General features: G+C 41.3%; 2 protein-coding genes across 2 annotated transcripts in view; both read left to right on the top strand.

Annotated features, from left to right (window-relative positions):
* The first annotated feature begins 5,664 nt into the window (after positions 1-5,664).
* On the top strand, positions 5,665-12,104 carry tmem267 (transmembrane protein 267). The gene is made up of 3 exons (XM_082538904.1): positions 5,665-5,723; positions 7,073-7,537; positions 10,924-12,104. The coding sequence occupies exons 2-3, from the start codon at positions 7,130-7,132 to the stop codon at positions 11,257-11,259; spliced, it is 744 nt and encodes a 247-aa protein (XP_082395030.1). The 5' UTR covers positions 5,665-5,723; positions 7,073-7,129; the 3' UTR covers positions 11,260-12,104.
* musk (muscle, skeletal, receptor tyrosine kinase) overlaps positions 9,539-13,595 on the top strand; it is a 118,543-nt gene continuing 114,486 nt past the window's right edge. The window contains exon 1 of the mRNA XM_082538840.1: positions 9,539-9,714. The gene's annotated coding sequence lies outside the window, so the exon portion shown is untranslated. The remainder of the gene's footprint in view (positions 9,715-13,595) is intronic.

Below are 13,595 nucleotides of genomic sequence, written 5' to 3' on the forward strand. Positions count from 1 at the left end.
TCCAATAAACATTGCAGGTTTAGTTATTTAAAAGGGTTAGAGACCAAAAATCCCAATAAACAGTGTTTATACATAATTTGTCATTCCATTAGAAACCATTTCAATCACTATATTGTGCAGTAGAGTTGTTTACCTCTCACAGATAATGGTTTACTGAGAATAATTCACCTGTTCTTCATAAAAAATAAAATTTGATAAAAATTTATTTTATTGGAAAACACTGGAAAAACCTACATATTAAATGAAATAGTTTTACATGACATTTTCTTTTAATTTTCTTTTTTAATTTTAATTATTTTTCTGGATTTTAAGGGAACTTTACATGTTACACTTTACATGAAGCTGCATCTGAGAATCTGGATGAGCTGACGGACACTGTGACATCATACATCAGTTTTTGTGAAGATGTGTGTGTGCCAACCAAGACCTTTTGCACATACAACAACAATAAACCATGGTTAACTCCTAAAATCCAACATCTTCTTAAGGCCAAGGAGGACACCTGCAGAAGTGGTGACAGGGCCCTGTACAAGCAGGTCAGGAACACATTGACCAGGGAGATCAAAGCAGCTAAAAAGATCTACTCCCAGAAGCTGAAAGAACGGCTCTCAACCAACATCCCTGCGTCAGTGTGGAGGGACCTGCGGGAAATCACTAGCTACAGACACTCGGACCGGCGGCTGCCTCGGGTCTCTGCTCCTCCTGCCTCCCCTTTCCCTCATCCACCTGCTGGCCTCCACCACTTGCTAATGTTACTGAATCTGTGGAAGCTACGCCATAGCCACCACCAAACAACTGAGTTATTTTTACACACTGGTCAGCATCCAGCTGGCCAATCCACCACCTTTCGTTGTTTATACCGTTACAAAAAAATAAATCATCGGCCCACAGAGCAAATGCCTGGTATGCCCGATGGCCAGTCCAACTATGGTCGTGCCATCAGTTAACCCTTCGCGTGCCAGCTGTGGCATGCGTGCCTAGGGTTGCCGACCCCTGCTCTACACCAATGACTCCATCTCCAAGAACTCAGCTGTTAAACTCCCGAAGTTTGCAGATGACACCACCGTCATTGGCCTCATTCAGGATGGTGATGAGTCTGCATGCAGGCAGGAAGTTGAGCAGCTGGTACTCTGGTGCAGTCAGCACAATCTGGAGCTGAACATGCTTAAGACTGTAGAGATGACAGTGGATTTCAGGAGACATCCCTCAACACTGCTCCCCCTCACCATATCAGACAGCCCGGTGTCCTTGGTACCACCATCCCTAGGACCTGAAGTGGGAGACCTCCTCCATCCTCAAAAAGACCCAGTAGAGGATGTACTTCCTGTGACAACTGGGGAAGTATAGTCTTCCACAGGAGCTGCTGATCCAGTTCTACACTCCAGTCATTGAGTCTGTCCTGTGCTCCTCCATCACAGTCTGGTATGGTGCAGCCACTAAATAGGACAGGTGCAGACTGTATGGGTATCATTGGCGCCCCCCTCACAGACAACTCACACCCTGGACACAGACTTTTTGACCTGCTGCCCTGTGGCAGACGGTCTAGAAGCCTGCAGACCAGGACCATCCGACATAGGAACAGTTTCTTTCCCCTAGCCATTTCCCTCCTAAACAGTCAAACTGTCACACTGCTCCCACTAGCAGACTGCAGCTGCACCTTATGTACATTCTGTGGTATTCATTTCATTTCTGTCATCCTGTATTTTATGTATGTAAGATTTAGATTGGTTATTTATTTTTGGTTTACACACCTTTGTGTATGTATGTGTGCATATGTGCATATGTATGTGTATATATATATATATGTATACACGTAAGTGTGTGTGTGTGTGTGTGTGTGTGTGTGTGTGTGTGTGTGTGTGTGTGTGTGTGTGTGTGTGTGTGTGTGTGTGTGTGTGTGTGTGTATTGTGTCGTTTACATATTGCTGTGATTTACATTGCTGTGCTTGAGAGTCACCATCTCCTCCTGGGACCAAATTCCTTGTGTGTGTTTGCGCATATACATGGCCAATAAACACGATTCTGATTCTGTTTCTGATTCTGATTCTGATGTGTCTTGTGTTAATTTGTTAATGTCAAGCCACAAAAAATAAAGCAAAAATAGTCAACTTTATTTAAAGAATTGTCATGCATTTGTCCACTGGATGGCAGCATAGGCAGTGGGTCTTGCTGTGCGCTGTCTATGGTCCTGAAACAGTCAAAACCCGAGTGTTAGGTCTCTGCGAGTCACCCCATGGTGCTAACTGAGTCAAGCCCACGCACATCTCAGGTTCTTTATGCCCTGTCATTGGGTGACCTGAAACATCCAACACTTACACACACTCTATTTGTTCAACAGAATTTGATTATGAGGCAAAACCCAAATGCCATCAACTTCTTGTGATCTGTCCTCAAAAACAAAAATAGGTCATCATTGTTATTAATGGTGCTTGTTTCATGTCACAACAAAGTGACTTGAAATGATGGATAATGAGGAAAAGAAGGAACGTTTCACCGTGAGAAGTGACTTTCTGCACGGCAAGGTGGCTTGAATCCCAAATCATGTTCGCATCTAGAGTCCAACCAATCACAGGCCTGCTCCACAAATTGCTTGTCAGCCTTACACATCGAGCTCACACATGCTGATGACAACACTCGACAGCACTGACATCTGTGAAGTACTGCAATTGTAAGTCAGTGACACAAAATGAGAGGTCATGTTCGGCACAGCCGCTGTGGAACATTGCGGCCTAATATTTCTGCCAAGCACTGCATTGAAGCCTCGTTCTCAAATTGTGGAGATTCTTGTGATTGTTAGGATCTTGGAGAATTGAGGCATGCCTTCCATGAACAGATAAAATTAGGCAAGATTTAGATCAATCAAGGAACTCACTGCACAAGCTTGATGACTCACATATTGTGAGTCTATCATATTAGCAGCTGTCTGCATTTCCTTCCGTGAAATCCGCACAGTACATTGTGAAGCTGAAGAATCCAGAGCATTTCACAAAAGGTTTGTGTTTTCCAAATGAGGATTTGTGTGTGCAGCAGAATGGTCTGTCAAATGTCAAAGCAGACGCGCACTGCAGCACCATTCAATACTCAAAAATGAAAAAAATAAAATAGATAAGTACATGTGCAAGTGGAACTCGGTGTAACAAAGGGGGGACAAGAATACAAAAAGGGCAGACAGAGCATAAATGTAGAAAAAAAACCAACACATCTAGATTGAATTTGATCTACAGGGATACAATAAAGAGAAACTGGCACATTAAAGGCATTCCATTAAAAGAGATTAGACTCTGTCGTTACAGATCTAATCTCGGATCTTTAATAGAGACATTATTAAAATTGGATTTAATATGAGTGGTGAAATTAAAATTTATTGCATGGTAAGTTTCAGGATTTGAACTGACACACCTATTTAAATACCTTCCACTCAGCAGGTTTGCCTAATTTGAAATATGAGAATTAATATTTTCCGCCAGCCGGGGTTCAATATTAGAATTATTCTGCCTTGCGGATTCACCCCAGAAATGCACTTTTAATTAAACTTGAGCCCAAATGTATTTTAGAGGCATGAAATTATTATTTTGGAGACTTTTTTTCATTTTTGGATTATGGTGTATGTAATGGAGAAGTCTGAATGTAACACTGTGATAAGTAAGAAATTATTATTTTAATAAATTTTCCTTTGGTGTTTATTATTATTTGGGTGTGTGCTCGTTTAAAGTGTTGAGATACATTTTGTAGACTCTTTCTCCCTCTTGTGGCAACTTGTATTAGCAAATTTATAGGGAAAGGAAAGGAAAGGAAAGGACAGGACAGGAAAGGAAAGGAAAGGAAAGGAAAGGAAAGGAAAGGAAAGGAAAGGAAAGGAAAGGAAAGGAAAGGAAAGGAACATTTCCTTATATGTAACTCTGATCTCCTCTCTAAATGTTTTGATATTTCTGCAGCACCAAGCACAGTGAAACAGTGCTTGGCAGTTTGGCAGTTGGAGTGAGAGCACTGTTAATTCCCTGGTTTGCTTTTTAGTTTGTTGTCCCACTGAAACAAATGACACTTGATGCATGCTTAGTCATCCAGGTAAAGGTTTGGTTCATTTCACAGTGTTTACAGTGGGAACAGGAAGCAGTGTGTTCACATGAACTGAATCACCTTTCTGCTAAAAGGTATTTCTTGTACTTGTGTTATGGTACGCTTTTGTCAGTCTGTTGAGTCATCTCCACCCACTCCACCCTGCCTGCACTCTCTTTATCATCTCTCTTGTGTACTGTCTGTTGCTTATGATGGTTGACCCCAGGTATTTAACCTCATCTATCTACAATACCTCTGCTCTTTGCATCGTGACTGTTACACTTGTCTCAGTCTTGTAGTTGTCCTGCTTTTACTGACTTTTATTCCTTTTCTCTCAGAGCATGCCTCTGCTTCTATAGGCTTTCTTCCACCTCCTCTCTACTCTCACTACAGATTACAACATCATCTGCAGACATCATAGTCCACAAAGACTCCTGCCTGACCTCATCTGTAAACCATCGCGAACAAGAAGAGGCACAGAGTTGGTCCATGATATAATCCCACTCCCTCCTGAAACCCATCTGTCAATTCTACCCCAGAACTCATCACTCACTTGCTGTCTTCATACAGGCCCTGCTTCCCCCCTGACCTCCACTATATTACTAAAAGTATTCACTCACCCATCCAAATAAATCAATTGAGTTGTTCCAATTACTTACATGGCCACAGGAGTAAGAAAGCAGGCACCTAGGCATGCAGACAAAGAGTTGTAAAAAAGTGTGTCGCTCTCAGGAACTCAGTGTATTCCAGAATGGTACCATGATAGGGTGCCACCTGTGCAACAAGTCTAGTCATGAAGTTTTCTTGCTACTAAACATTCCACAATCATCTGTTGTAACCAAGTGGAAGCAGTCCTCATAACTTCGTGTGGCCTTCAGATTAGCTCAAGAAGACTGCACAGAGAGCTTCATGGATTGGGTTTCCATGACCAAGCAGCTACATTCAAGCCTTACATTGCCAAGTGCAATGCAAAGCCTCAGATGTAGTGGTGTAAAACATGGTGCCACTAGACTTAAGAATGGAGATGTGTTTTTATAAATCACACTTCTCTGTCTGGCAATTCAACAGACCAGTCTGGGTTTGGTGGTTGCCAGGACAACAGTACTTGTCTGACTGCATTGTGCCAAGTGAAAAGTGGAGGTGGGATGGTCCCAACTTTCTGGAAACAGTTTCAGGATGGCCCTTTCCTGTTATAACATGACAATTGGAACAGAAAAAGGCCATCCATGTTTTGAAGAATTGTTGGTGTGGTAGACCTTGACACCTCTGCACAGAGTTCTGACGCACAACCTGACAGAATACTTTTGTTGGTCTGACTCACAAATGTGTTTCTGGAAGAATAGTCAAATTCCCATTAACACACTTCTAAACCTTTTGGAAAGCACTCGGAAGCGCTGGAGCTGCTATAGCTGCAAAGGAAGCATGCATTCACATCATATTAAAAATGTGATGTCAGTCAAGTTCATATGCGTATGAAGGCAGACGAGCAAATATTTTTGGCAATATAGTGGATTTGAACCCTTCTGGTCTTCTAGCGATACTTTGCTGGTGGGTCCCACTCATGCCCTGCGAGTGGCAGCAAAGCACCGCTGAGCGTTGGCGCTACAACACAACACAGCAGAAGAAGTGTGAACACTTCAGTAGATTTACGGATGCAGGGAAATGGGGTAAGGGTTGGTTTATTTTCCAAGCGTTTCATCAAAAATGACATAAAAAATCTCCTATTGATCGGTTATACATTTGTTCTTAATTTTAAATCGGGGACGATGACGTGCAATCCATCGCTAATCGTGACAGCTGCTGTCCGCCTACACATAGCAGCATCTCTGTCACTACTAGCCACGTAGCGCCTAGCACTGTCTGTGGTGTTATTTTAGCTCGCTTATATTGGGTCTAATTAAGATGTCTTTAATGTTTGTTTGACTTTAATGTCAAGTCAAACAAACATTACGCGGACCGCAAGGAGCTTTGCAGGCAGGGACTTCAGCTGGAGCCGCTAGCCGGTGACAAAAATAACCAGCTAATTAAATTTTCATTCATAGGAGCATCTTCAAGAGAAGCACTGCTGTTGCATCATCAGCTGGTAGTAAAAGACAAAAGCAGGGCGCCTTTTGAGTCTGTCCTACATTTCGCTCAGTTGCATGAGACGCATCAGATCTATTTTTGCATGCCCCCATGGTCCAAAAAATAAAAAATAATCTGGGTGTTGGAAAGCTGTGGATTTTCAGGGAACTCAAACTGTCTTATGTGTGTGAACTTTGTATTTGTTGTTCAGTTCTCCACAGTACTTTATTATGTGTTGTTATTAGGTATTGTTCCTATGTGGAAGGTGCGGGGTGGTTTTTGTTTGCTCTTTTCATATAGGTATGATCTGTAACTGAAATACGTGCACTTACTGGACATTTTATTCGGCGCAGCTTGCTAGTATTGGGTTGTTCCCCCTTTTACCTGGTATGGATTTAAGCAGGTGCTGGAAAGATTCCTCCGAGATTTCCTTTAGCGCATAGGTGTCAAACTCTGGTCCGCGGGCCAAATTTATGCCTTTATATTCAATTTTTCATCTGTCCAGTTTCATATGCACTGATTCATGTCAAATGAATATATTTCACCTTTAAAAGGCAATGTTGTCCACATTTGGAGACAGGATGGGGGTGGCGGTAGTGGGAATTTTACAGTTGGATTGTTTTAATTGTTATTTTATTATCAAGAACTCATTGGTTATGTTTTGTCTATAAAAATTCCCCAGTTAGGTTTGAGTTGCAATACAGTGGAAGCTGCTTTTAGAAAGCCCTCAGGACAGCTGACATGTGTCCTCTAAAGAATCTAAATAAGACACAAAATATGCTTCCTGTTAAAATATATCAGTGTCAAAGTCTGTCACCAAAAATAAGTAAATAAAATAAAATTTGTGTCCATGAACATGCATTAGAGTGTATGTGTGTGTGTGTGTGTGTGATTGCTTCACGTTTGCTCCGATAAGCAGTGAATGATGAACCTTTTATTTCCTTTATTCCAGTTTGCCTGAATCTTGCTGACCTTTAATGCTGACTGGCCCCTCCAGCCATCTAACAACATGCAAGGATTCTACTCCAAGCTCGACTCCTCCCCTTCTTCGTCCCCCTTGTTGGGACCTGGCCTCAGGGGAGATGGTGCTCCCGTACCTCTCAGCCTGGCTCTGGAGACGGAGAGAGCTCAGGCCCTCCTGCAGACTTTCAGTTCCGCCTCCCTGCTGGCGTCGGCAGGACTCGGGATGTTCTGTGTGGTGGCAGACCACGTCCTACAGCTGTCTGTCATACAGCAACACTTGTGGCTGCGTGCTGTCTTGGACAACGCCACGCACGGATTGGTGGGGCTGTGGTCATGGGCGGTTGTTATTGGACTGAGGAAAAAGAGCGATTTATATGAGGTGTTACTCGCAGGGCTCCTGGCATCAATCATAGACCTGGACCACTTCTATATGGCTGGATCCTTATCACTCAAGGTAAGACTTTCGCCATAGAGGGTTAATCTGAATGCTTAATAAGCTTACAAATGATAGGGTACAAAGTATTCCCTAAGTCCTTCACCTTTCTCTTGGAGAGCTAATTATTTAGTGATTAAGTCTTAAATGCACCCATACATGTGCCATTATAGTAGATTACAGGACACAATGTTCATTATAACCTTCCCACTGAGAGAAAACACTGAAACAACCCATGCAGAAAATTTTAATTTCACAGACTTGTTTTTATTTTTAAGCCTCATGAGTTGCTATTTATCAGGGATTGTAGGTGTTTGTGTTTGGCAGCAGCCATGTTTTTCTTGTAAATGTGTTCAGTTTCTTTGTCAGATAATCCACGGGGATGCTAAATCAAACGAGCGAGCCAGGAGAACCAATGCTGGAGTGCAAATGGTTTCTACTCCAAATGGCCACTGAATATTAATAAGTTTGGATCCTTATGAAAAAGATTTTTTGGGGGGTATTTTGCCTTTGTTACATAACAACAGTTAGACACAGAAGAAATGATGGGAAAGTAAGTGGCATGCAGTAACAGGCCTGGGGCAGAATTCAATCTGGGCTTTTCTGATATGGATTTTATGCCGGGAACATAGCACAATCCACAGGGTGAGCTATGGTGACGCACCAAGAAAAATACTACTTCATTTTATATGTATGTTAAAAAATGACTGTCATCCATTACATCATTGAAATATTGACTATTCTTTTGGTCTTTCAGCCCAACAGTGTAGCAATGTATCAAAAATTTAAATTGTATCTTTAGACACTTTCACTGGCAGAAACACAGCATTGGTTCTCATTTCTTTAGTTGAATCTACAAAAACATGTTAGTAACTTCTTTCATTGTGTTACTGATAGAGAACACACACACAGACAGTAGATAACAGTTTAATTGACAGGCATAAAACTGTATGTCAGCACCAACAAAGTGATTCTCAAAGAGCAATTAGCTAAACACTTGGTATATCTTAGCATGGTGTGCAGTGTGAAAAAACTGAACAGCTTCTATAAGTCATATAAATCCAAAAAGTTCCAGCAAAGATCTAAGAGACGCATCTGACCTGTCAGTTGATCCATCTACATATACATATGCATACATACATTTAGAGTAGGGCTGCCACGATTTGTCGACTAGTCACGATTACGTCGACTATCAAAATCGTCGACGACTGATTTAATAGTCGACGTGTCGTTTGAAGCTTTGTAAGATCGCAAAAGACGCAGGAATAATAGCAGGATTTAAGAGTGTAATAACGGACTGAAACAGAAGATGGCAGCACAGCATGTACAAGGATGCCAGCTGCCGTTAAACCCCGAAGAAGAAGAAGCAGCTGTGTCCCAGAATTCATAGCACGGCCCAGCTTAGTTTCCAACAATGGCGGTAGCTAGTTAGTTTTAATATTACTCTTATTATTCTTTCTGGGTCACAAAATAAACGTTTAACATATTTTCAGGCAAGAATGTAGCTGTGTAAACCTCAAATATCTGCTCAGTTTATCAAGACACCACATATTTTCAAAAGCGCTCCGACGTTTTCGGAGACGTCTGTTACCCACTAGCTCGATAGCTAGCCGGGGGCTAGGTCACTAGCGCCGTGAGAACACCGGACTCCCGGCAAATTGTTTTCAAACCCACCGCCGTCTTTCGCGACTCAGGTTAAATATATATGAGTCACTTAGATAACTTAAAAATGTTGTTGTTTGGCTTTTTTTTTTTTTTTTGTATTTTATTTGTTCCTGAGTAAATCGGTTTGGCTGAGATTAAAGTTATAGTTTTTACACAGCTGAATAAACGTCAAGCAGACAGCTGATTATCAGAAGTGTGAGATGCTGGAGAATATACTCCGGTGTCCTGTTATATTTTAGATAGCAAGGAGTTTATTAAACTTTACCGAAACAATCTGCAAATTTCATTAAAATTGAATAAACTATCATCTTGTCTTTATTTTTAGTTAGCACCTTAAAAGGTTAAAGCTGTAAGCTAATGATAGTTATATAAGAGCAGATGCTGCTGGTGCAATAAGCTGTAGTTTTACGTCCAGTGATGGTTGCTGCATTTTATTTTTGAAGGACTTTTTGTTTATTTTGGATGATGATGATGATCTGATTAGTCGACTAATCGCATAAATAATCGGTGACTAGTCGACTATCAAAATAATTGTTTGTGGCAGCCCTAATTTAGAGATGTACCTCATTAGGGCTGCCACAAACGATTATTTTGATAATGACTAGTCACCGATTATTTTTGCGATTAGTCGACTAATCAGATCATGCATGCATCTGCTCTTATATAACTATCATTAGCTTACAGCTTTAAGTGTTTAAGGTATGTGCTAACTAAAAATAAAGACAAGATGATAGTTTATTAAATTTTAATTAAATTTCCAGATTGTTTCAGTGGAGTTTAATAAACTCAGCCGTCTGCTCCTTGCTATCTAAAATATAACAGGACACCGGAGTATATTCTCGAGCGTCTCACACTTCTGATAATCAGCTGTCTGCTTGATGTTTATTCAGTTGTGTAGAAACTATAACTTTAATCTCAGCCAAACCGATTTACTGAGGAACAAATAAAATACTAAAAAAGGCCCAACAATAACATTTTTAAGTTATCTAAGTGACTTATATATCATGTTTAACCTGAGTAGCGAAAGACGGCGGTGGGTTTGAAAACGATTTGCCAGGAGTCCGGTGTTCTCGTCGGCTCTAGTGAGCCTTGCCCCCGGCTAGCTATCGAGCTAGTGGGTAACAGACGTCTCCGAAAACGTTGGGAGTGCTTTTGAAAATATGTGGTGTCCTGATAAACTGAGCCGATATTTGAGGTTTACACAGCTACATTCTCACCTGAAAATATGTTAAACGTTTATTTTGTGACCCAGAAAGAATAATAAGAGTAATATTAAAACTAACTAGCTGCCGCCATTGTTGGAAACTGAGCTGGGCTGCGCTATGAATTCTGGGACACAGCTTCTTCTTCTTCGGGGTTTAACGGCAGCTGGCATCCTTGTACGTGCAGTGCTGCCATCTTCTGTTTCAGTCCGTTATTACACTCTTAAATCCTGCTATTATTCCTGCGTCCTTTGTGATCTTACAAAGCTTCAAACGACGCGTCGACTATTAAATCAGTCGTCGACGATTTTGATAGTCGATGTAATCGTGACTAGTCGACTAATTGTGGCAGCCCTATACCTCATACGTGTGTGTGTGTGTGTGTGTGTGTGTGTGTGTGTGTGTGTGTGTGTGTGTGTGTGTGTGTGCTGGAGCATGACTCATGACAGGATCTCCACAGTACAGAACACTGTTGACATGGATTGACATGTTTCCAAAGGATATATGTGGTGCTAACGCTGTCTCTCACTGCTCTTCCAGGCTGCTGTCTCACTCCCTCAGCGTCCACCGCTGCACTGTTCCTCTCTCATTCCCATCATCTGTCTCACTCTCCGCTTCCTCATGTGGCTCGGGCGCCTCAAAGACGCTTGGTGCTCCTTGCCATGGATGCTTTTCATTTCCATGGTGACACACCACGTCCGGGATGCAGTGCGCCACGGCCTGTGGGTGTGCCCATTCGGCAACACGGCGCCGATCCCATACTGGTTATACGTCAGCACCACGGCGACGCTCCCTCACCTGTGTTCAGTGCTCATGTACCTGACGGGAACCAGAGATGTGATATTCACTAAACACGGGGTGGCCATCGATGTTTAAGGCATCACCAACTTTGGATCACCTTTGGATAAAAATGTTCTTAGTTATTTAAAATAATTATCAAATACCTTTAAATTCTGAAGAACACGTATATATGGCTATGAAGACATTTTTCAGTTCATTTGACATAAATAATGAAAACTTTTTGTTTTCTTTTCTCACAAAGAATGAGAAAGCTCATTATATTATAAGGAAAGCAGTAAACGTTTGACTTTTCATTGGTGGAGATGGCTGTAAAATACTAAATTAGCTTTTTGAAATGGGAACATCCCAATATAAGTGCCAATCACTGTTTTTGTTTGTTTGTTTGTTTTCCTTTTCATGGCATGGATTTGTATCAGAATCCTCTTCAATAACCTGGGGACTAAATGTAAAGATGTGAACCCTCTTTTTACTCATATCTTTTTTACCAGGGCTTGCCCAACTTTTTGCTCACCTACACAACACCTCACAGACTTAAACCCCGATGGAGGTTCATCACTTTTACTGTCACTATCCAGCCTCATTCAAAGGGCGCTGAAGGAAACGTCAACCAAAGGCAAAATCAATTCCAGGCTCTGCGAGACGTCTTTCAGTTTCACTCTTAGTGCACCTCAAAACTGTTTTTCTTTATAGTACGTTAAAAATCTGCCCACATACGGTTCTTTATTTCCCATGTCTATTACCAGCAGCTAAACAAAATGTCCTCTTTGGCTGTTAATGCTTGTAATATCCAGCATGTCAACATACTGCAACTTTCATTTTCCTGCCTGGAGAAGCCTTAATGTGCACTCAGTCATAACTTTTCCTGTAATGGTCAGTTTTTAGAAATCAGTTTGTAGGGTAAGTTGAGCCAGCCACAGAAATGGATAACATCAAGTCTCCTTATTCCAAAGGTGAAACCTTGCCAACAGTGAGTTATATGTGGCTCAGAGGCTTCTTTACTGTGCACGTCAATCATCACAGGAAGGGAATGAATCCCCTTTTAAGACATGCTGTAGTAAAGATGCTCAGTTAGGTTTTGGCTTCCTGCTGTTATGTATTTCTTTGACGGCTTCAAGCTCGGCCCTCGTCGTTTGAGCAAAAACTGTGACGGACGAGTAAAGTCGGTGTGATTCGGTGTCCTGACACAGCATGGAGTGAAACTTGAAAAAAAGTTGAGTTTAGATTTAGATCATCAAAATGGAAGAAAGGGGACATGCTGTGTTAATCATCTGTGCGTGGTTCCAGCATTTTTCCTCCCATAATGCTGCCATATTTATATGGCTAACAGTGTGAGGTACAGTCTGTATCAGGGGTGTCCAACTCCAGGTCTCAAGGGCCGGTGTCCTGCAGGTTTTAGATATCACCCTGGGTCAACACACCTGACTCAAATGATTAGTTCATTACCAGGCGTCTGGAGAACTCCAAGACATGTTGAGGAGGTAATTTAGCCATTTAAATCAGCTGTGTTGGATTAAGGACACATCTAAATCCTGCAGGACACTGACACTTGAGGCCTGGAGTTGGACACCCCTGGACTATATGCTGAAATTTAGCTTTTCAGCGGTGAAAACGGGGTTTGCAGGACTGTTTGTTTTCACTCATTATAATCACTTTGCTGCATTATCAGCAGCAAAGATATACCACATATAGAGTTTTTGTCATTACACTGTTTTTAGATGTAGACCAAATAACATAAACACTCATTAACAGTATTATACACTGGTTTAAATGATGCTTAGTAATGTTGTATTATAGTGGGTTTAGAAATGGGTATTTGAATATAAGCAACATGCTTTCAGTATAAGAGAAGGTGGACTTGAATTGTCTGTTTCCAGATGGAAAACAGGGATACATTTTTGTAAAGCTGGTGCTTGGTGATTAAGGTTGTAGTTGTGCCTGTTGTCCACTAGGTGGCTACTGTAGTTTCACTTTTGATGATCTTTATTTATTTATTTATTTATTTATTTCCATTAGTAAGTGGAGGTAAGTCAGGAATATTTAGTTGTGATTGTGAAATAAAATAATGGATGAGGGGGAGAAAGTTTGAAAAGTGCTCATTGTTTGGGGGAAGAAAAACAAACAAACTTGCTGGTACATAATAGTTTGAAGTGCTCTTTATTTGATTTATTACAGGCTTGTCTGTTTTGTTGCTACTTTCTTGGAAGGGTCACAGAACGGATCGGAAACAACTGTTTGAGTAACAGAAGCGTTGAGTAACACTGGAGTTTTAAATAAAACAAAACCAACATAGAAGACAAAGGCATTGTAAAGCTTTGCTTATGACTACCAGGATGCGGAAAAACAGCTTTAACAGTGGCAAACAGAGCACCGGCCTCCACTTTACACTTATTTAACTTGAAGTTTAGTGCTTA

The sequence above is a fragment of the Aulonocara stuartgranti genome (assembly GCF_965226115.1).
Source record: "Aulonocara stuartgranti genome assembly, chromosome: 7".
NCBI classification, from domain to species: Eukaryota; Metazoa; Chordata; class Actinopteri; order Cichliformes; family Cichlidae; genus Aulonocara; species Aulonocara stuartgranti.